This window comes from Gossypium raimondii, chromosome 8 (assembly GCF_025698545.1).
Source record: "Gossypium raimondii isolate GPD5lz chromosome 8, ASM2569854v1, whole genome shotgun sequence".
Taxonomy (NCBI): Eukaryota; Viridiplantae; Streptophyta; class Magnoliopsida; order Malvales; family Malvaceae; genus Gossypium; species Gossypium raimondii.
Window position 1 is genome coordinate 13,000,175 of NC_068572.1, and position 23,739 is coordinate 13,023,913.

A 23,739-nucleotide genomic window follows, 5' to 3' on the forward strand; every position below is an offset into this window, starting at 1 on the left:
CCGTTGGTAATTTACATATCTTTTCTATTATCTTTCAATTTTAAAATTATAACTGCTGACTAAATAAAACTGTTATTTAAAAAGAATTTAAGGTAAACAGAAGATTGTTAGAGAGATTCTTTTAATAGTAGAAAATTTGCAGCGTGTATTTTAATTGAATTAAACAAGTAATTAATATAATAAAGAACAAAATGCTTTAAGCAGACAGTGGCAATTTCGTAATTTTAATAATCTTGAAACCTCATTCTATGCCCACCTCACTCCACCAATAGCAGTTAAAAGGAAAAAAGAAAATGAAAAAGATAAAAGGGAAGAGACCATAGTTGCGGGTTGTAATGTAAACTTGTGTTTTTTTCTAAGCTTCACTCTCTTTTTTGCTTCCTTTGATGCTAAGTAGCTTAAAGTAGCCGCCCTTCTGTTTCTCACTCTATATCTGGTTTTCTCTTCTCTCTTAGGGTTTTTTCTCTCTGTGAGCTCTCTTTCTAGTTTTGCTTTCTAATTTTCTCCTCACATTACCTTTACTGTTCCAGTGTTTACCCTGTTCCTATTTATGCAGATGATTTAATAGCTTAACATCTTCTTGCTAGTGACCTGGTACTTCACTTTCTTTTCCCAGCTACTTTATTTTATGATGTTCGATTAAGGTTTTGCTTTGCTTGGCCTGTTAACTTTTACTCGGTGTTACTGTAGTTTATTTGCTCTCACAAGTCTTTTTCTTCTCGTTTGAATGCCAGATTTACTTGCTTTTGCTTTCTAGGCTTCCGAAAATTTCCCGTTTTGTTTTGCTTTTTTTGGTTTCTGGGTGTTTAAGTTGAGCTAGGGTTAAATTTTGGTTCTGATGTTGTATGTTTCTAAAAGGATGGTATAAGATGAAAATGATGTTTTTTTATGTTGCAGGGAAGTGAGTGTTTTTCCCTTTTTTCTGTTGAGATTCTGGGTGGAAGACGAGGGCAAAAATGTCCTCGAGCAGGGGGTCAGATCAATCACAGCCGATGAGGCGGATCACACGAACACAGACTGCTGGTAATCTGGGAGAGACCGCTTTTGATAGTGAGGTGGTGCCATCTTCTCTTAGCGAGATTGCACCCATTCTCCGTGTTGCCAATGAGGTTGAATCAAGCAACCCAAGGGTGGCTTACCTCTGTAAGTTTTTGCTTTAGTTTGCTTTTCTAATAGGATTATGGGTTTTTTATGTGATTTTTGATTAATGCTGTTACTTGCCGTATTATTATAGCGTTTGTTTCTAGCTGTTAATATGAGCTAGCCTTATTCCGGAGCAGTTCTGAATAACAGGAAATCTAACCAGCTTTGTTAATACTTATTGTGTACTGCTGGATATACATTCTGTGTTATTGCACATGCCAGTGAAGATATACATAGGGTTTTGTCTCTTGACACGTTGGTGCACACGGTTTTCTACTTCACTGTGTTAATTATTTTGTGGTACTACTGCTTTTATATGCATTACTTTCTTGTTATGATACTTACTCTGGTTAGAAACATCTGCCTTGCTAGCTCTTGGGTTATTTCCAATTATATATTGTTTAAAAATGGATTTTTTTGGTCTTATTGTTGCTATATTAGGAGTATCTTGAAAAAAAAAAAAACCTTATTTTGTTCCCCTTTATCTGTTATAAAATAAGTAGCAAGAATTGGAACTCTGAACCAAAACTGTTTGTGACATTTTCTAGTGTTGGAGTTATTTCACCCAAATGGTCAAGAAATAGTACTTTTTCCTGTTTGCTGTCCTCAAGACCTTAAAATCATACTTTTCAGAGTGCGGTAATTTAGTGTATGTTTGACATCCGTACATACTTAGTTTTGCTTTGGGGCTGATATATCAAATTCCGCATTTTATGTTTTTAACATACTTTTTACATCTATAAACATGTTTATTTATATGTCTATTTTCAGTGATAAGCATCTTGGATTTGCTTATTTCATTTCATTCTTGCTCTAATCTGCTTCTTGCTTCATGGTTACTTGCTGTGTGATTCTGTCATATTATCTGCAGTCTTCAGTAGAATTTATGCTATTTTTTTGTAGGCCGATTCTATGCATTTGAGAAAGCTCACAGGTTGGATCCCACTTCTAGTGGACGTGGCGTTCGCCAATTTAAAACTGCACTCCTTCAGCGTCTCGAAAGAGTGAGTATAGTTGTGTTCTCATCTAAAGATTTTGCTTAGCATATTTTGGAAAGGCCTTTGAAATATAGAAATGTTTTTGCAATTTGGGTAGATTAGTGTGACAATAATGTTGTGGTCTATAAGCATTGGCATTTAATTATCTTTGGTCACTTTACTTTTATCACTGTCAAAAAATTGTATTTTGTTAAACATGTTCTTAGAGTAAGAGTTGCCACACTGAAATTAAGCTGCTTTATGCAAGGGGGGGGGGAGAACACAGACCGTTTTATACAATTTTTTTTTCTTGTTGTTAGAATTGTTCTTTAGAACTTTGGGATCAGTTGAAAGTCGGTTTCAGGCTTTTGGCTTCTTTCATATGAATGTGATTTACCATTCCTGCAGCTTAGGTTTGGTTTTGTTTTGTTTTGTTTTGTTTTTTCTTTGAGAAATCTATGCATGCCAAAAGGATTTTCACAAATTGGCTAATTGAGGATGAGCTTATGTGCTTGTTCAATTTCACTTGTATTATAATTCCTCTAAGGTTCCGTGTTAAACTAACTCTAAATTACTGTCTCTCTTTTTCCTTTCTCCCATGCATTGGATGCATCTGTTGTAACATTGTTTGTCCTTTTTGCTGAATGAATTTTTGTGCTTATTTATTTTTATGGAAACTTATGTTAGCTCATACATAACTTTGCATTGGATGCTGTGTGTTGATAACCCCAAGGGTGATTATAGTTCCAACAGTGATTTGTGACATGAGACTTAGCAGTGACAACTGACATTTATTGTTTATGAATCATAACGAATTGCTTATATTTACCTGGAACATAGAAAAGGGCATGCAATATTTGTTTAAAAATCATCATGGGCTGGAATTTTCATGTTAATTTATCCGATACTTAAGGGGTTTTAGAAAAACATATTATTTTGTTTGATCGTATGTAGTTCTTAGAAGTTACCATATTAGACTATCAAAGCATCCTTGCATGTCTTCATCTGTACATGTTTATACTTCTAGTTCTTCACATCCCTTTTTTTGTTCTTGGTCTCATGAAGAGATATGATCTTATTATTACAGGAGAATGATCCAACTCTACAGGGAAGGGTTAAGAAAAGTGATGCTCGTGAAATGCAAAGTTTTTATCAACACTATTACAAAAAATACATCCAGGCCTTGACAAATGCTGCCGATAAGGCTGATCGGTAAGTCATCATATTACATGTTTATATTTTTAATATTTAAGTTATTTGGATGATTGTTGTGGAATTTTATTCGTAATTTTCCATTTGATGGTAAAATTTTTGTTCCTTTGTAGGGCACAACTCACAAAAGCATACCAGACTGCAAATGTTCTCTTTGAGGTTTTAAAGGCTGTCAATTTGACACAGGCTATTGAAGTTGACCGCGAGGTGAAACTCTTCTAGATTTCTTGACCTGTTATCATTTTTTGATGGTATTTTGTTTGATTTAGATATCTTTCAATGGCTAAGATTAATTTACTAGAAACTTATGAACAATTTCAAAATTCTGTATGCGAAGGATGTTATAACTATTAAGGTTTATGCAGATTCTGGAAGCTCAGGATAGAGTAGCAGAACAAACACAGATTTTGGTCCCCTACAACATCCTTCCGCTTGATCCTGATAGTGCAAACCAGGCTATTATGCAATACCCTGAGGTATGTTCTGAATTTGTATTTTTGAACTAACAATTTACTTTTCCTTTTTTACATTCTGTTTTTTACCTAAATGCAGATCCAAGCAGCTGTTTATGCTCTTCGTAACACAAGGGGTCTTCCTTGGCCCAGTGATCACAAGAGAAAGAAAGATGAAGACATTCTAGATTGGCTTCAAGAAATGTTTGGGTTTCAGGTGAAAAATGAACTAACTAGAGTAAACTAACAATAGAATACTGTTCAAGAGTCGGTTCAGTATGTTTTTTGCACCTATACTCATATCTCAGTTGTGATCTCTTCAGAAAGATAATGTGGCAAATCAAAGGGAGCATCTGATCTTATTGCTTGCAAATGTCCACATACGGCAATTTCCAAAGCCTGATCAACAACCCAAGGTTTGCTTGTCAAGTGGATAATTTTGTTTTTTTTGTGATTATGAACTTTCTATGAAAAAATGGGAACGGTGATAGTTAGGTTTATCCCTTTTTGTCTTATGTATTGCCAATTTCATTGGTGAATTTTTATCCTAACTATGGGTCTTTCTGTTCCTAAACTTTTACTGGGGTGAATTAGTATTATGGGGCTATTGAGTTTGATCAAATAACCAAAACGGCATTATTAGTTCTATGTGTACGCGTATGTGTATGCGCATATGCTCTCTCTCTCTCTTAATATATTTGATTTTAACTGATGTATATAATTATGTTTTGTCTCTCCATTTTCCTTTCTTTTAAAATAATTTTGCAACCTTATCTCATAGATCTTTATTGAAGTCCTTGTGTGGTGTCATTCTTGGCATTACTAAGTGAGCGATATGGTTTTTCTTTTTCTGCCAAAACTGTTATGGGTGCTGTTTGTTAAATTGAAATAAATTAAGCATTGATTTGAAAATTAGAAGCGCTAAATGTATGATATGGTAATTCTTTTTGTAAGCTACTGAAAATTTAATTTTAAGTCGATTCTGTATTTGACCTTTCGTAGAGAGATAATTTTAGAGGTATCTTTTCATTTGATCAGAAGTCAAAAGGGAAAATAAGTGTGGTTAGTAGGAACATATAAGATTAATGTAATTGAATAACAGAATTTTCCTTGAATAAAAGTAACTTAATGCATTAAGTAGTTTCTAGCTGCTGTAAGTTTTCTACAGTTTCTGATCTTAAATCTTTCATTAAATCATATCTAAAATGAGTTATAAAGCGCAATGAAAAATTTATTGAAAATTTAAACTTGCAAAGGTTTATCAAAGCTGTAGTGATGATTTATGAACTATCACAGGAAAGCATAAAATGAATAAATCCTCCAGTCATAATCTAACTTCTCAAAGAGAAAAGATGCAAAATTCTTGATCTTGGTCTGTTAAAAAAAATGTTTTGGATATTATCTACTTGCTTGAATTTTGATGCTTTTATGTGGATAAAAATTGCGACTTTTTTTCTTGCACAGTTGGATGACCATGCCCTGACAGAAGTGATGAAGAAACTTTTTAAGAACTACAAAAAGTGGTGCAAGTACTTGGATCGCAAAAGTAGTCTTTGGTGAGACGCTAAGCTATTATCAAGCAGTCATGCTATGAAATAAGTTAATATCAACATAAATAGGTTCCCATATTTTTCTGTCTTTAATTCTTCTTGATATTTAAATCTGCAGGTTGCCCACCATTCAGCAGGAAGTGCAACAGAGAAAATTATTGTACATGGGTCTGTACCTTTTAATATGGGGTGAAGCTGCAAACTTGCGGTTCATGCCAGAATGCCTTTGCTACATCTATCATCATGTATGCTCTAAACACTGTTCTCTCCCCCCCCCCCCAAAATCATAAATGTGCCTACTCATGTATTCACTTTTTAGGGTTTTAACTAAATGGGGTCGGGCTTGTCTATAGTGTTTATGGAGATAATAGTCATTTTCTTTTGACCCAACTGCTCTTTCCCATATTATTAGCATTATTTAGATTGACTTCCATAAGAAAAAAATAGCAACTGATATGAAGTTTGTTCTAAGAGTTTGCTTTTTATTCGATAGAAATCTTGTTTTTGTGGAATTGGACATTATCACACTTGAATGTTTTCATTGGTGCCCTGGATGGTAGATGTCAAATTAGAATAGGTCATCCTTTGATAGTATCACATTGCACTTTCGCTAATTAGAAGAGGTTATCAAACTTAATGCATGATGCGAGGTTTGATAAAATGTTAGTTCATTGGAGCCAAAAATGGTAATATGCTATTGGGTTTTGAATTGCATCTGGTGCTAATTTCTATTAGTTAACTGATACATTTGTAAAATTGGTTAAGTCATCGTGCCACAGTCAAGTTTTCATGTGTATATAGCAGTAATTTTTAGTGATGAATTGAGTATTGTTATTGCATACATTGGCTAAGTTTGGGATTGTGGTGTCTTATTTTTAATTTAATTCTTTTTACTTAGATCTAGTTGTTATTACTATTTCAAAGCCTAGTTTTCTCATTGCCTAGTTTGCTATGTTGTTGCTACTTGTTCTATCTTTAATGATGCAAGATTGTTTAAATTGCTAATATTGGTCCTATACATATAAGAGAGCATGTAAGTAATATGTCACACATTGGCCAAGTTTGGGATTGTTGTATCTTATATTTAAGTTAATTCTTTTCACTTTATCTAGTTGTTACTATTCATAACCTAGTTTGCTTGTTGACTAGTTTGTTATGTTTGTTGTTGCTACTCTCTATTTTTAATGATGCAAGATTGTTAAATTGCTAATATTGGGCCTACATATGAGAGAGAGTGTAAGTAATATATGTTTGGGTAAACTTGGTTTTTCATATAAGAGAGAGTGCAAGTAATATATCACATGTCGGTAAACTTGGTGTTTCATATGAGAGTGTGCAAGTAATACGTTTGGAAATTTTAACAATCAAAGCACGTTGTCCCCCATTATTGACCTTTCCAAGAGGGATTCTTATGCCTATGTTTTAAATTCATGTCATGAAGTAGGATTTAGGATTTTATCCACTTGTCTGCTAAACATCAAGTACTTACAATGTCATAGGCCTATCATTCCTAAATTTGAGGCAAATGAAGATGGTGTTTAACACAAATTTTATGATGATTAAGTTTTAGATGTTTCTGGGATCTTTAAAATGAATTGAGACTGGTAAAAATTGAATCTTAATGATTAAGTTTGGAATCTCTTGGGGATTCTTTAATATAGTTGAGTTCTCATGGTCCATTCTGATTTGGTTTTGAGTTAAATGCCTTGTTATTTGTATGATTGGACAAGCTAATATAAGTTCTGTCAGCCCATATTTCAATACTGTTAGTGAAATGACTTTGTTTCCATGATTTAGACATTGGTGTCCACGGGTTGACTGTCTGCCATAGGCGCTAGCCTGGCCTGATTTGTGCATTTGGGCTTGGGCATAGGTTTTTAGGCTTGAGCCATCCTGAATTTTTTTTATTACGAGTAAAAACATGTTTATTTAATTTTAATTAGAAAGCTTCTTTAGAAATGTTAATAATACAATATTTTATTGGTTTAACATAACTGGTATGTAAATTGATAAGCCTGTCTCAGTCCTGACTTTTAAAATGAAAGGTTTAGCATATGTGACCTAGCCTGATCCATGGACACCTCAACATGTGGCTTGTCAATGTTAATAAAAGAAGACTAGCCTTGTAATTTGTTTCCGTACATAGTGACGTTTTCAATGTTGTTTCTTCTACTTGTCTTGGACTGAATTTATGTAATGTCTGTATGATGCCTGGTTTGTGTTTCTGGCAATAATTTTTTCTGATAGATACTTTCCCAGATCTATTTTAATTTTGTAGATATTAAATGCTTCTATCCTTTGTTTACTGTAGATGGCATTTGAACTTTATGGTATGCTGGCTGGAAATGTCAGTCCACTGACTGGAGAGAATATCCAGCCAGCCTATGGAGGAGAGGAGGAAGCTTTTCTGAAGAAAGTTGTTACACCTATCTATGAAGTTATTCGAAGGGTATCATATGCATTTCCTGTCTACTTTTGCTCTCTCTCTCTCTCTCTCAGAGTTTGTGTACCATTTTAGTAAAAAAGGTGATGATGTTGGAGAATTCATCTTCTGACTGTGAAACAATTGACTTTCACTGCAGGAAGCTGAAAGGAGTAAACGAGGGAAATCAAAGCATTCACAATGGAGAAATTATGATGATTTAAATGAATACTTCTGGTATGGAATTTTTATTTACAACTTTTATCTGTCCACACTGTTATACTCGGCGATTTATTTACCTTTGTTTAATTTTAGGTCTGTTGATTGCTTCCGATTGGGTTGGCCAATGCGTGCTGATGCTGATTTCTTTTGCCTGCCAACTGAACAACTTGTTGAAAAAAATGGAGTAAGCATATTTTTGGATCTCTAGTCTTGCTCTTTCCCACCTAGGATTATTGCAGAACAGTTTTGGATATCAAACAGACCTCGCATTTGTTAAACAAAACGAAGAATGTTCAATTGGGAGTGAGGAGTATGTTTATCTATGGTTCCCTGCTCTTGCATCTGGAGGTTTTGTACAATTAAATCGATTGTGGCAATTCAAGTGATTTTGCAAATTGTCCTATTATTGGTTCTTTCTTTGCATGTTTGCTTGATTTACTTGGGTCAGTTACTCTGTAGTGGACATTAGAGTTAAATAAATGTCAATCTCCTGTCTCTAATAAGTCTCAAATGTTCCGTTCTCTATTTCCTGTAATGGTATAGAAGTCAGTCTTTTGATGGTGTTGTGGTCAAGGGAATTGAAGTATGTAGTCTGTAACTCCAACTTATGGTGGAGATTTCACGTTGTGTTAGTTGCTAAAAATAAGTTCGAAGGGAGCAATAATTGCACCTGTCTAATTGTTATTTACCAAGAATAATTTCTCTTATCATATTTACTGTTTAAATTTTGTGGCATGTGTGTAGGATAACAAGCCACCAGCTACTAGGGACCGATGGGTGGGGAAAGTTAACTTTGTTGAGATACGCTCGTTCTGGCATGTTTTTAGAAGCTTTGATCGAATGTGGAGCTTTTTTATTCTCTGCTTGCAGGTAAAACTTTGACACTTTCGCAAATCATTTTCCTCCTTCCTTTGAGAATATTTTTGCCATGGTGTTGATATTGTCTGATTTGTTCAAGGTTATGATCATTGTTGCTTGGAATGGCAATGGTCAACCAAGTTCCATCTTTACGGGTGATGTGTTCAAGAAAGTACTGTCTGTCTTTATTACTGCTGCTATATTAAAGCTTGGCCAAGGTGAGTGAATCCGGTTAATCCTATGTTATTATCCGTCATTATAGCTTTAGTTGTTGGCAATTCAAGTTTTCCTGATTAGGTGGAACAAACCTTTTAAATGGTAGAGAAGCCATTATTAAGGTAGAAAGAAAAGAAAGCATCCTGTTGCTTTCTGAATTCTGTGGTTACTCTGGTGAATATCTTCAAGTCCGTAGCATTAAGCAATTTTCTTTTTAACTCTAAAACCTTGTTCCTAGATCTCATGCATGGGTAACAATAAATATTTGTAGTTCGGAAACATTTACTGAGCTGGCAGATTTGCTTCAGTCTTTGGAGGGCAGATAACTTTTTCTGCATGCTGAATTGTAACTTCAAGTAGATCACAATTTATTGGTTGTCTTAATATAACTCCTCCTTGGTTATATATTGTAGACAATCTATTATTACTGTACGGACTGTTTCTGGCATTCGAAGTGGCTAACCTTATGTTGTTTACATGCACATTGTTGGTTTAGCCTTAACATTTTTTTCATCATCACTAATAATATGACTGGTCATGATCTGTTATATACTGTTGATTAATGAAAGCCTCCAATTTAAGGTGCTAAATACTATTGGGGTTATTTTGAAGTGTCAATTATTATTGAGTGTTTTTGATTATGTCTGGTGTTTTAATCTGCATGCTTGTGTATCAATTAAGTTGGAATTTTCTTTTTTTACTGTGGGTCTATGCATACATGTTTAACTCTTATTTGCACAACCTTTTCATCTTATTGTATACCAGCTACGTTGAAGTTTCTACTGATGTTTATTTAATGTTTTGCAGCTGTCCTTGATGTAATCCTTAGTTGGAAAGCACAGCAGAGCATGTCATTTCATGTTAAGTTAAGATACATATTGAAAGTTGTTTCAGCAGCTGCATGGGTGATTGTTCTGCCCGTTACTTATGCTTATACTTCAGACAATCCTTCAGGAATTGCCCGAACAATCCAAAGCTGGTTTGGCAGTGCCTCAAGTTCACCTTCCTTATTCATTTTAGCTGTTGTGATTTACTTGTCACCAAATATGCTGGCTGCAATATTGTTTCTCTTTCCGTTTGTTCGTCGATTCCTTGAAAGTTCACACTACAAGATTGTGATGCTTATGATGTGGTGGTCACAGGTAGAGATAACTTCTCTTATATCATCATCTTCTCTCAAATTTGTTTCTTCTCTGGTTTACTTATTCCCTTGCTTGAATCTTTCAGCCTCGTCTCTATGTTGGTAGGGGAATGCATGAGAGCACATTTTCTCTCTTCAAGTAAGAGTTCAATGCTTGTAGGACCTACCAATTTGCTTTTGTGACCACTATTTGAGATACTTGATTTCTATTTGTATTTGAACTTTCAGGTATACAATGTTTTGGGTCCTACTTATCATCACTAAGTTGGCATTCAGTTATTATATTGAGGTGTGCCCTCCATTCATTTCATTCAAAATTGCCACATACAATCATACTTCCTATCTTTTCTTTCCACTGATCATTAATCAATCAAAATATTGGTACCAAAAGGCTGGCCATTATTATGGTGATTACGATCCTATGAACTTAAGCTACCTAGAATCACTTCCATTGGTGTTTCTCTTGTTTTAATTCTTAAAAAGATCTTTTGCATCTTCCTTCTTTGATTAGCATGTCAGATTTGATGTGTTTTTAGAGACTGAATAATCCATCACTTCTTCCTTTTGGTGTTACAGATAAAACCTTTAGTTGGTCCCACAAAAGCTATTATGTCTGTTCGGATAAGGCATTTCCAATGGCATGAATTTTTCCCTCAAGGTATGAATCTTAAAATGTCAATTCTATCATCTTTTCGACTTTTCCAGAACATGGAAGTTCATTTCTTGATTTCATTTATTGCAGCAAGGAACAACATAGGCGTTGTGATTGCTCTTTGGGCTCCAATCATTCTTGTATGGCATATCTCTTGATCATAATTGATACATGTTTTCTGTCATTACTTGGCTCTGATAGTCCAAGGTCTAATTTGCTGGTTTTTACTTTTCAAGGTCTATTTTATGGATACCCAGATTTGGTATGCAATATTCTCTACACTATTTGGAGGTATTTATGGTGCATTTCGACGCCTTGGAGAGGTAAGTTGAGCTTTACATAACTAGTTAGTTATTACCATTGTTTTTCTATTACCTTTTCCTAGCTTGCTTATTTTTCAAATTTTCCAATGAAAATGTCTTGGTTTTGCCAAGCATTTTTATGAAAACATGCACTATGGTGGTGGTCAACCATTTCTTTGCTCTGTTCACCTGTTTTATGTAGATGATGTAGAGCACATGGCATCTCTATATTTTGTAAACTTCACGTAATGAAAGTGGCAGTTTCTTTTTAAATATATCGAAAACCCCTTCATTCTCGGCTTCTTTATAATTATCATAGAAACTCTTTAGAACCTATATTAGTTGTTTTCCCTTTCCAGTGTTTGTACGTTTATATTATTTCTATATTATTGTTTTGGAATCCAGATTCGAACATTAGGAATGCTCCGGTCTCGTTTTGAATCATTGCCTGGTGCTTTTAATGCCCGTTTAATTCCGGGGGATAAGAGCGAGAAAAAGAAAAAGGGATTTTGGCTTTTTTTCTCTCGCAGCTTTGGGCAGGTCAAATCTCTTTAATATTATATACTATAAACTTTGATCTCTCTGAGTTTTTGGCTGAAGAATCACAAAATACACTTTCCATCTAATACTGTTCTATTTCTCAGCCACGGTCTAATAAAGAGAAAGAGGCTGCAAAATTTGCTCAGTTGTGGAACAAAATAATCAGTAGTTTTCGGGAGGAAGATCTTATAAGCAACAAGTATTTACACTCTGTTCTCCATGTTATATATGTGTTACATTCATCTTACTGTTTCTATGTATTGAGTTGTTTTATTTTTAGGGAGATGAATCTGTTGCTTGTTCCCTATTGGGCAGACCGTGATTTAGATGAAATCCAGTGGCCACCTTTTTTGCTTGCGAGCAAGGTTTGCTTCAACCTGTTTTTCTCTGGTGACCTTTAGAGTTGAGTTTCTTGATTTTAGCTGTGAATTTTCATGTAGATCCCAATAGCATTAGACATGGCCAAGGACAGTGATAGTAGGGATAGAGAGCTGCAAAAGAGGATTGAAGCTGACCCTTACATGTTCTGTGCAATTCGTGAATGTTATGCTTCATTCAGAAGCATTATTAGGTTTCTAGTTGAAGGGCTGCGTGAGAAAAGGTAAGCTTCTCTTTAACTTAGAATGTTAGCCAAATATTTAGTTAATCTGCATTTTCCTCTTGTTGGAATTATTACTTTGTGAAGCATATTGTTGCTTAATTTCATTTGTATTGATTCCAATGTGTTTCCAGAGTTATAGATGACATATTTTCCAAGGTTGACAAACGTATAGCCGATGGTAGTCTGATTAAGACTTACAGAATGAGTGCTCTTCCTAGTCTCTATGACCACATTGTGAAGTTGATAAAACTTTTGGTAATATTCAAGAATTAAATTGGTTTAAGTAGATTTAATTCCTATTGCATTTGGGTGAAATAGGAAGTCGTAAAATAAGCATGTTGATTTTTGCAGTTGGAAAATAAGCAGGACGAAAGGGGTCAAGTGGTACTTTGTTTCCAGGACATGCTGGAGATTGTGACAAAGGACATAATGGCGGATGAAGAATTCTCCAGGTTTGGCATCTTCATGTGATTGTCTCCTCAAACACAAGTATGTTCTAGTGCCATAACTTACTATTGTTTTATTTTATTTTATTTGATGCTTTCTCCTCTAAAGCTTGGAACATGGAGGGTCTGGGCATGATGGGATGATTGATCCACTTCATCAATTATTTGATACAAAAAAGTTAGATCAGTTATTTGCTTCTACTGGAGCTATCGAATTTCCAACTCCTGTTTCAGAAGCATGGAGAGAAAAGGTGAGCTCTTTGTTATGCTTTTCTGATCATTAAGTGGTTTTATCCCATATCAGTTGTGTATTAGGTTCCTTGTGGTTTCGTATTAAAGTTGGGCTCCTACACCTCTTACCAAATGGTTTTAGGTTGGATGTTGAACATGATATTAGTGCCTTGCCCTACCCTATGTGATGTTGATGATCCTTGGTGAGGTTGTCCATGTGTTGGCCCTGTGAGCTACACATGAGTGGGAGTGTTAGTGGTGTTAGCCCACATTAATTAAGTATTGGCTTTCTCTATGGCTGTGACTTATATTAAAGTTTGGTCCCTTCACCCATTGCCAATCGGTTTTAGGTTGTATGCTTAATGTTCCTTTTCTTTTTTTTTTTGTAGATCAACCGGCTCTATTTATTGCTTACCACAAAGGAATCTGCAATGGATGTACCCTCTAATATAGATGCTAGGAGGCGAATTTCTTTCTTCTCAAATTCTTTGTTTATGGACATGCCTGCTGCACCTAAAGTTCGCAATATGCTTTCTTTCTCGTAAGCTTTCTCCTAGATTCATTGTTTCATTCTAATGCTATTGTTTACTCTTTGTTATGCATCTAATAGGTTTATAACTAAAGAATATATCATGTTGTTGATTGGATAGGGAATTGGGAGAGCTTTCTTGTACTACTTTCTTATGCAATTATTGATATATAAATTGGGTGTTCCTTTGCAACAGAGCCATTTGTTTTGCTTGTTTTACAGTAGAAATCTCCATTTTATTTGTATTTGGGCTGTTTTACCTATGGAAATAAATAGACTGGTTGACTTCAGAAAAAGAGAGAAGCTTTTTCTATGCTTTTTAAAAATATTTATATATTCTAAATAGGAGTAGATTAGACAAATTGGGCTGCCAGCTACCATCTATGACATTGATCAATGCCTTGCAAAAGTATTGTTCTAGACTTTGAGTTAAACTAGCTCAATTTTCAGCAAAATGTTAGGATATTCATAGTAATATAATTGCCATTTATTTTGGTTATTCATAGTTAGCACGAACTACCTAAAGAGTTAAATACTTAAAATTATTATTTATAAACCCTATGGTTTGCCCTACCTATCTGTCTATTACTCTCCCATGGAATGGAAGGTCTTTTGGTGTATTACTATTTATAAACCCTATGCTTTGCCCTACCTAGCTGTCTATTACTCTTCCATGGAATGGAAGATCTTTTGGTGTATGTTTTTCCTTTTATTTTCTCCCTTTTCCTTTTTATTTTTCCTATTCTTGTTTTGTTTCTATTATTTACGCCAACTGTTCTATAAGAACACAATAGAAAGATCAATAGAATAACGAAGTAAAACTCTTTGTGGTTTTACCTTCAAAGTTTCTGTCTTCTACCTCTTTTAGAGTTGGCTTTGTGTAACAGAGTGTTGTTAGGGGTGTATTCTTGTTTTGTTACTATTATTTACACCTACTGTTCTATATAACACAATAGAAAGATCAATAGAATAACAAAGTAAAACTCTTCGTGGTTTTACCTTCAAAGTTTCTGTCTTTTACCTCTTTTAGAGTTGGCTTTGTGTAACATAGTGTTGTCAGGGGTGTAAGGCGCAAAAATAAGTGCTAGCCTGAGTGAAGTAAAAGCACAATATGTTTATGTGTGCGTTTTTCTGTGTCTATAGCATAAGACATTAGTAAACTCTAAAGTATGATCTATATCTACAAAACATTAAACTTTTTTATTGGTCAATGTACATGATTTCTTATGGTCCATGTTTATTGTTGAATACTCAAATATTTAGAAGCATAGAGTTTAATACTATCCTTTTCTTACTAGTAAAGGTATAATTGATGAAAAAAGTGAAAAATAAAAGAAATTAAAAAGACCTCAATGACGTCGGCTTTTTATGCCTATTTCCTTACTAAAGAAAGTGCCTAGGAGCAACAGGCATGCACCTGATTAAATGGGCCTTGCCCAAAAGGGTTTGAGGCACTTTTGTTGTCTGGTGCTGAAGTGCAACGCTGGCATAGGCATGCCTAAGCCTCATGCCTTGACTAAACTGCATCAAATAATGTAATTGCATTAAAAATAAACAAGTTGACACATTGAAATTTATAAAGTTTAAGAACCTAATCGATTCCATTCCTGTCTTAAATAATGTAATCGCATGAAAAATTAAATAACTTAGCAAAATGAAATGTATAAAGTTTAAGAATAAATTAATTTACTTAATTATTAATATTCATTTTGGCCATGCTTATCAAGTTGGTTAAAATTGTTAACTTGAGGTAAACTCCCTTGCAATTGAGTTGACCTTCATAAGTTGCTGTAGTTGTAATTGTTGATCCGCTGGTTAGGTACCTCAAATGAGTTATTGTTCCCCATTTATCTGGTAAAATTTAATACTTATCATTATTTCAATCTATCTAATTGTTGAACCTCTGTTTTCTTTTTTCTAGTGTTTTAACTCCTTACTACACAGAAGAAGTTCTCTTCTCCTTGCAAGAATTGGAAGAGCCAAATGAAGATGGTGTTTCCATTCTGTTTTACTTGCAGAAAATCTTTCCAGGTTTACACTTGCTTGTATGCTGCAAATGATAAATCTATGCACTGTTTTTAAGTTGTGGCTGATTGCTATTAATAATTTCCAGATGAATGGAATAACTTTCTTGAAAGGGTGGAACGAAACAATGAAGAAGAACTTAAAGAATCTCCTGAATTACAAGAAAAACTTCGTCTGTGGGCATCATATAGGGGGCAAACTTTAACAAGAACTGGTTCTCTTTCTCTCTCTATGTGTGTGTGTGTGTGTGTGTGTGTGTGTGTGTGTGCCTGCTTGTTTTGGCACCTGCGGCTGTGTTTGCGATTTGTTTCCATTTTTCTAGACTAATAGAGCACTATAAATGGCAGTTAGAGGTATGATGTACTATCGAGAAGCATTGGAGCTTCAGGCTTTCCTTGATATGGCCAAACATGAAGGTATATGTTCCTGTTTCCCGTAAACTTCCAGTATAATTGATTGTACGCTGCTAATCACTAATTAGTCGTACATATTGATTACAAATTTATCTGCTTGTAAGAATTATTAGTGATCTGAGATTTGTTCAATCTTACATTGTTTTAATTTCCACCTGCTTAGATTTGATGGAAGGCTATAAGGCCATAGAACTAAATACAGAGGATAGTAAAGAGAACAGATCACTGAAGGCACAGTGTGAAGCTGTAGCTGATATGAAATTTACGTATGTGGTGTCTTGCCAACAATATGGCATTCAGAAGCGATCTGGTAGTGAGCGTGCACAGGACATTCTGAGGCTTATGACAAAGTGAGCATGCTAACTTCCATTAGTAGTAGTAGAAGATTTCAGTTGCTTAACAAGTGTACATATTTTTCATTAAGTGGAGTTTATTGGCAGATACCCATCACTCCGTGTAGCATATATTGATGAGATTGAACAACGTAGTGAGGATAGGTCGAAGAAGCTTAATGGCAAGGTTAATTATTTCTCAGTGCTAGTGAGGGCTGTGCCGAAATCCATTGATTCTTCAGAGCAAAATCTAGACCAGGTAATGCAAAACCATGGTTTCAATATCACATGTTGCTAGCTGTTAGATTGTTATTTGTGTTTCCTGGGGATTATTTAAGAACAGTGGAATTGTTCGGGCCTTTCATAGTACTTTAGCCCATTTTGACATATGGCCATACATGTAGAAGTTAAGATGCCGCTTCAACATTTTGTTAGTTGGCCCCTTTTGACGGATCTGTAAGAAGATCAATGACCATTCTTGATAGAAATACAATATTGGCCTTTAAATTGCATCTTGCCAGATGTTTATTTGGTTTATCAAACACTGGTTAGATAACAGAGAGGTATCATCTAATAAGTGCTCTTAATATGCCTACTCTTCTAGTGACAGCTTTAAAAGATTGAATTTGTTGCTTCGGGTATGCATTTTGTTCTTGAACTTTCATGTTGGTTATTTTAAATTTTAAATTCAGTGCATTTTTATCACTTGATTGTTCAAAGTACGCAGTTTTAAATATCCACTCTCAATTTGGATATCTATCACTTTCTCTGCATCCTAAAGCTTTTCATTTTTTAATTATCTTTTCATTGTGATCATTTCTGTAACAGGAAATTTATCGGATAAAGCTTCCAGGACCTGCTATCTTGGGTGAAGGAAAACCAGAAAACCAAAACCATGCTATTATCTTCACACGAGGAGAAGGCTTGCAGACAATAGACATGAACCAGGTTGCTATTTGTCATGTTTTTATTAAACATCATTGTTCATGATGCTGCCTTCTATTATTTTATTGCTCGTTCTCATGGGATAAAAATACCTTTCCTTTTTTTGAATGCATTGCAAAGGATAATTGCGTTTCTATCTTTTCTTATTGTATCACATAGGATAATTACATGGAAGAGGCCTTGAAAATGAGGAATTTGTTGCAAGAATTCCTCAAAAAGCATGATGGTGTAAGATACCCAACCATACTTGGGCTCAGAGAGCACATATTTACTGGAAGGTATACTGGCGGCCTGTTTTCTCTATGTTATTAACTATTTCTTTTTTCATAGGTTGTTGATACTCTACTGTTTGGTGCAGTGTTTCTTCTCTCGCGTGGTTTATGTCAAATCAGGAGACCAGTTTTGTTACTATTGGTCAGCGACTGTTAGCCAACCCTCTAAAGTAAGCTATTTTGTTAGACCTTTCAGAGTAATATTACTTTTATATTTGTTTAGAGGGGTGGTTGTTGGGATTTTAATCTCTTATTGAAAAAGATAAGTGTGAATTCTTAGATATGCTTGTTCCTTTGGAATACATGATCAATTTACCCTTTCCCCTCTTCTAGAAGAAAACTAAGGACAACCTTTTTGAGCTAGTGATTAGTTTTTTAAGTTGGATATCAGACAAGGTGTTAGAGCCCAGGTTATTGTTGCTCTTTATTTTTTTTTATTTTTTGTTTCATTTTTGTTCTTTTATATTCATGACCACATTGGAGGCCTACTTTTTTGTCATTAGTGTTGAGCCTAGAGAGATTTTGTTAAATGGTATTACCAAAATTTGATCAGGTTTAGGAGTTGGTGTTGAGCCTATTGGATGTGAAGTGTTAAAATGGTAATATCCAACATTGATTAAGTTGGAGAGTTTGTTGTGTGGGTCACTTTATTAACAATAAACATGAGAACAATCCTAAATAGATTTTTTTAGGGTTGCTTAAATGCATTTTGTGAAGCATCCTACTTAAAACTACTTCGTATTAGGTGGTAGCCCAACTTTAATATAAGGCCACAAGAAGCCTAATATTTTATGTGGGATAACACCAATTAATGTTCTCCTTCATGTGTAACTCAACGAGGGTCTACATGTGCACAACCTCACATGGGTTAAGGCAGGGACGGTAGAACACACCTGGGCTCTGATACTATGTGAAGTATAAAACCCTAAAATCAATTGGTTATAGATAGAGGGGATGGGAAACCCAATACTCAATAGATGTGGGGATAACGCCACTTAACAAATTCTAATTCTAGAGCTCAAACTGCATGCATGAATAGTTAACATTTCATTTGCAATTATCATTGTTAATTCTCATCTAAAATTCGTGCATTCCTTTTGGCTAAACCATAGAAATTGATCAAAGTTTTGGGAGCCTTTTTTGAATATGATTAAATCTAGATTAGATTTGAGCTAAGTTACAGACAGTGGGAAAACCTATACTTAATAGATGTGGGATAATAGGGATATCACTATGTAAAACATTCTAATTCTGGAGGTCATCGGCTTCTTGTTTATCTACTGTCAAATTATTATATATATTAGACAACTCATCGCACTTAATTGTTTCTCTACTCTCAAATAAGATGTCATAAAATATCATCAATTTTTTTCATACTAATGGATCTTCCCTGTCCATGCTAGTATGGTACTGTGGGTTTTTACTCCAAGCAAACAAAAAATGTTCCTTCATTCCTTTATCTCTGGCTCTCTTTACATTTTTATTACATTTGGTTAACCAATGCTGGATCACTTATGTGTTTCCTGTTTGTATAGGGTTCGATTCCATTATGGTCATCCAGATGTATTTGATAGGCTCTTTCACCTTACAAGAGGAGGTGTCAGTAAAGCATCCAAAGTCATTAATTTAAGTGAAGATATTTTTGCTGGTAGGAAGGCCTTGATTTTTTTTTTTTACTGGGTTTTGATTTTTTGCCCGACTTTGATTTGTAACTTGTGTGATTTAATTGTGATTACAGGCTTCAATTCTACACTTCGTGAAGGCAATGTGACTCATCATGAATACATACAAGTTGGGAAGGGAAGGGATGTGGGTCTAAATCAGATATCTATGTTTGAGGCCAAAATAGCTAATGGCAATGGTGAGCAGACATTGAGTCGAGATATATACCGGCTGGGACATCGTTTTGACTTTTTCAGAATGCTGTCTTGTTATTTCACTACAGTTGGTTTTTATTTCAGTACTCTGGTAATTCCGCAAACTTTCCCCTTTTAACTATAGCTTTAAAATGTCATACAAACCAAACATCATTCCGTGTTCTTTGGCAGGTAACAGTGCTCACCGTCTATGTGTTCCTTTATGGGCGCCTCTATCTTGTACTCAGTGGCCTTGAACAAGAATTGAGTCAGGAACCAGCAATCCGTGATAATAAGCCTCTTCAAGTGGCTCTTGCTTCTCAATCTTTTGTTCAAATTGGATTTTTGATGGCACTACCCATGTTGATGGAAATTGGCTTGGAAAGGGGTTTCCGAACTGCATTGAGTGAATTTATATTAATGCAACTGCAACTGGCACCAGTATTTTTCACATTTTCTCTTGGAACAAAAACCCACTATTATGGAAGGACATTGCTTCATGGAGGTGCTAAGTACAGGCCTACAGGCCGAGGGTTTGTGGTGTTCCATGCAAAGTTTGCTGAAAACTACCGGCTTTATTCACGTAGCCATTTTGTTAAGGGTATTGAGATGATGATCTTGCTTATCGTGTACCAAATCTTTGGTCATACTTACAGAAGTACAGTTGCTTATGTATTGATCACTGCATCCTTGTGGTTTATGGTGGGCACATGGCTTTTTGCTCCCTTCCTATTCAATCCTTCTGGTTTTGAGTGGCAGAAGATTGTTGATGATTGGACTGATTGGAATAAGTGGATAAACAACCGAGGTGGTATAGGTGTACCTTCAGAAAAAAGTTGGGAATCGTGGTGGGAAGAAGAGCAAGAGCATCTTCAATATTCTGGAAAGCGTGGTATTATTGCTGAGATATTGTTAGCTTTACGTTTCTTTATCTACCAGTATGGGCTTGTCTATCACTTGCATGTTACAAGGAAAACCAAAAGTTTTTTGGTAGGTTCCCCTCTATTTCCATGGCCATTTTCCCTTGATTTTCATCCTGATATATTTACACTGGGTATTTTCATTTCTCTTGTCACAGGTTTATGGTGCATCATGGCTTGTGATTGTTCTAATATTGTTTGTAATGAAGGTAGGTGACTAGTTAATAGTTCCTTATTATCTTCCTGAAGTTATTAGACTATGCATAAGTTCAGGTATTAATTTGGAACTGAATCATCTATCTTAATAATTTTTTCTTTTTCGTAGACTGTATCTGTTGGAAGGCGGAAGTTCAGTGCAAGCTATCAGCTTGTTTTCCGGCTCATCAAGGGATTAATATTCTTGACATTTTTGTCCATTTTGGTTATTTTGGTCACACTTGCTCATATGACAATTCAAGACATTATAGTGTGTATTTTTATCTTCATGCCTACGGGTTGGGGAATGCTCCTGGTAAGCTTGTCTCCTCTCTCTCTTACAGTTTTACAATCATATGGCAATGGTTAACTTGCATAGTTCTCTTTAGCTCTCAAATGCACATTTTATATATTGAAGCTCAAAAGATGAGCTTCCACCATTATGCACTGCTGATTTCTCAAAAAAATTTGCCCTCTGAATTAGAATGCTTGTGGTTTGCTGATCTGGTATGGGTTGTTTTGTTTTTCTAGAATCTATAGTGATCTGCTGCCACCTAAATGGTTCTTCAAAGCTATATAGAGATTTGCACCTAGAATTTTTGTGCTCTTAAATGGTAAAAGGCAATTGGTCATAGTGCACCAGTTGCGCATTTCTTTTCTCTTGGCACTCATTTTAAAAAAGTCAACAAATTGATGAATGCTTGTGGAGACTAACAGGAGTTGGCAATCTAATCATTCGTGGTAATTTTACTTCATAATGGATGTTAATGCTGTTTCCATATCTGTCATCAGATTGCTCAGGCTTTGAGGCCTGTTGTTAAGAAAGCTGGCTTCTGGGGATCAGTTCGAACACTTGCTCGTGGATATGAGATTGTAATGGGCTTGCTTCTTTTCACTCCTGTTGCATTCCTTGCCTGGTTTCCATTTGTCTCTGAGTTTCAGACTCGAATGCTTTTCAACCAAGCATTCAGCAGAGGTCTGCAGATTTCTCGTATTCTAGGCGGACACCGTAAAGATCGCACATCTCGTCACAAGGAGTAATATACTAAGCAGCCGCAGTTTGTAATTATATTGATGTTATTGATCCCTCGCATGAATTCAATCTTGAAAATCTTGTCAATTGTTGTAATTATAGTATGGTTATGGATGGAAGACGGGGCTTGGCAATTTTGGCATTTTGAATGCAACAGTCTTATGATATGGCTGCCAATTGTTTAACCCTAGCATGGCTCTGAACAAAATTTGTAAGTTTTACCAATGTATTATTCTGCTTATCTATTACTTTTGTCGGCTGAACGCCGCTGGGAAATAGACATGAACGTTATTAATTGCTTTTCAAGGGCAGAGTTTTGGGCAACTCAATTCCCTTGCACCCTGCATTAATATTGTGAACAATAAAACGTGCTTATGGGTTAGGTTTGGCTTAGCAGTGGCAAATAGGCGGGTTTCGGCATGCTTGGACCGAGTTGTCTTTGGATTTAGATTATTTTGTGTTTATTCCAAAGAGATTAAGAATATTTTAGGATGATTACACACTAATGATAAGGTCATTGGATGAGCACTAATTGAGAAGGTTCTCTAATGATATATAATTAGGGAGAGTTTAGTCATAAATGATTTCGTGATTAAATGAATTTATAATTAATAGATAAAAATTAAAATTTAATTATAAATAATTTGAGCCTTAATATTTTATGGTTAATTGATCTTTCTAAATCAGATAATTGATGTTTAAAAATAGAATTAAATTAATTGGTCATTGTAAATTAATTAAATATAAAAATTAAATATATTCTCATAGATTTTCTACGGAAAAATTTTAATAAAATTAGAATTGAGTTGAGAATTTTAAAAAATAAGTTATCTAATTAAATTAAATTAATAAATAATATTTATTTTGAAAAAAAAACCATGTACTGGGTTGGAAGTGTTGGTTTTACAATCCAAAAAATACATATAATTGGACTCGATACAAGAGGTTCAAAATTCCCTCATAATATATGAGGGGCGGTGACCTTAGCATATTTAACTAGGGTGTGCTGTCCTCTTCTTTTAGTTAAACCAAAAGACTAATTTTTCTATTAAATTAATATTATTTGAGTTTTTCTAATTCAATCAATATTCTTCTATCTCTCCTTATAAATTGATGGCATTGGTAGAGCTATTGACACAATAGTTTTTAATATTGTTGTTTTGCTCGAAAAGAGTGATAATTTATTTTCTAAGTGTAAATTCTATTTTCTGAGAACAACAATTCTATCGATTTCTATGTAGAGAGAGAATTACTTTACTACTAAAAGTAATAAGTCGTTTTCGGTTCTGTGCTTGATTTATGATTGTTTAAGCTCATACTCGAAGCGATTCGTGGCACGAGAATAGTGAAGGGTGTTCGGTTGAAAGTCAAGAACTCTAGGATTCGTCCCGGAAAAAGCACAAATACTTTTCGAGAAAAGAATATTACTATAAATAGCAAAAATCGGGTTAATTTTCAAATTTTTGATTTTCCATTATGATAGAATTTTTTTTTCAAACTCGATTTATTCCAGCAGTATTAACTATTTTCAAGCACTTACTTTGTATTCACTTAGATTCTATGTTAGCAAGCCAAATTTGGTTTATGCTTTAAGGCTTGTCTAGGTTTATATAATGAGAGCTTATTGAGTGTATTCTAATTTTTCCATTAAGAAATGTTTTTATAAGAGAGTGCAAACTTTTATTGTAAACATTGGTGAGGTGTTTAATGTCCAAGTTCTCGTGGGGAGGATTTGGAGGTAAGTGTTCTAGTCTTTACGTACAAATGTGAGATATCTATAATAGGGAGTGATGAGGTGTGATTCACTTGTTTTATTTGTGATAAAAGATAGTGGAATTACTCACTAAGCTACGATCCTATGGCCATCAAAATGTTGCTTCCTGTGACCACTCATCTTGACATCAAATTGTATTTAATAGATTTCAAGAGTGCCTTTGTAAAAGACTACTTGAAAGAGGAGGTGTATGTGGCACAATTGAAAGGTTTTGAAGACCTTACACATAGTAAATATGTGTATAAATTGAGTAAAGCCTTATATGGTCTTAAATAGACACCTCATGCAGGGTATGAATGGCTAACACAATTCCTTAAAACTGAAGGTTTTGAAAGGGGCTTTGTTGATAAAACCTTATTTATCATAAGGTAGAGAGGATCAACTAATGGAAAAATCTAGTTTAAAAATGATTTTCTGTCATAATAAAAAATTAAAAATTGGAAAATCAAGCTGTTTTGTGATATTTATAGCAATAAATGT

At 34.7% G+C, this 23,739-nt stretch overlaps 1 protein-coding gene across 4 annotated transcripts; it reads left to right on the forward strand.

The window, feature by feature from the left end:
* The first annotated feature begins 309 nt into the window (after positions 1 to 309).
* Positions 310 to 21,791, forward strand: LOC105790853 (callose synthase 3). Of its 4 annotated transcripts, none has more exons than XM_052635232.1 (43): positions 310 to 469; positions 557 to 594; positions 898 to 1,143; positions 2,047 to 2,147; positions 3,208 to 3,332; positions 3,446 to 3,539; positions 3,698 to 3,808; positions 3,885 to 4,001; positions 4,108 to 4,200; positions 5,249 to 5,340; positions 5,453 to 5,579; positions 7,646 to 7,783; positions 7,917 to 7,993; positions 8,072 to 8,162; positions 8,723 to 8,848; positions 8,937 to 9,054; positions 9,860 to 10,194; positions 10,280 to 10,332; positions 10,422 to 10,482; positions 10,770 to 10,851; positions 10,936 to 10,985; positions 11,082 to 11,168; positions 11,553 to 11,687; positions 11,792 to 11,886; positions 11,968 to 12,052; positions 12,128 to 12,288; positions 12,420 to 12,543; positions 12,640 to 12,740; positions 12,844 to 12,985; positions 13,355 to 13,506; positions 15,416 to 15,525; positions 15,608 to 15,733; positions 15,867 to 15,935; positions 16,096 to 16,282; positions 16,373 to 16,523; positions 17,093 to 17,212; positions 17,369 to 17,487; positions 17,568 to 17,651; positions 19,017 to 19,449; positions 19,530 to 20,327; positions 20,416 to 20,466; positions 20,583 to 20,768; positions 21,245 to 21,791. In XM_052635232.1, exons 3-43 carry the CDS (start codon positions 957 to 959, stop codon positions 21,491 to 21,493), a joined length of 5,943 nt encoding a protein of 1,980 aa, XP_052491192.1. In that variant the 5' UTR covers positions 310 to 469; positions 557 to 594; positions 898 to 956; the 3' UTR covers positions 21,494 to 21,791. The 4 variants fall into 4 exon arrangements, with proteins under 4 accessions (XP_052491192.1, XP_052491191.1, XP_012474093.1 ...); XM_012618639.2 differs by having other exon boundaries at positions 313 to 594; positions 19,017 to 19,129; positions 19,220 to 19,449; XM_052635233.1 differs by having other exon boundaries at positions 418 to 436.
* The last annotated feature ends 1,948 nt before the right edge of the window (positions 21,792 to 23,739 follow it).

What these genes read in the sequence shown, in the direction of transcription:
- LOC105790853 (XM_052635232.1), top strand. Translation starts at nt 957, where the DNA reads ATGTCCTCGAGCAGGGGGTCAGATCAATCACAGCCGATGAGGCGGATC. An exon ending in CTATTGAAGTTGACCGCGAG is followed by an intron (nt 3,540 to 3,697) that starts GTGAAACTCTTC and finishes AGGTTTATGCAG; the next exon opens with ATTCTGGAAGCTCAGGATAG. An exon ending in ATTCTGAGGCTTATGACAAA is followed by an intron (nt 16,283 to 16,372) that starts GTGAGCATGCTA and finishes GTTTATTGGCAG; the next exon opens with ATACCCATCACTCCGTGTAG.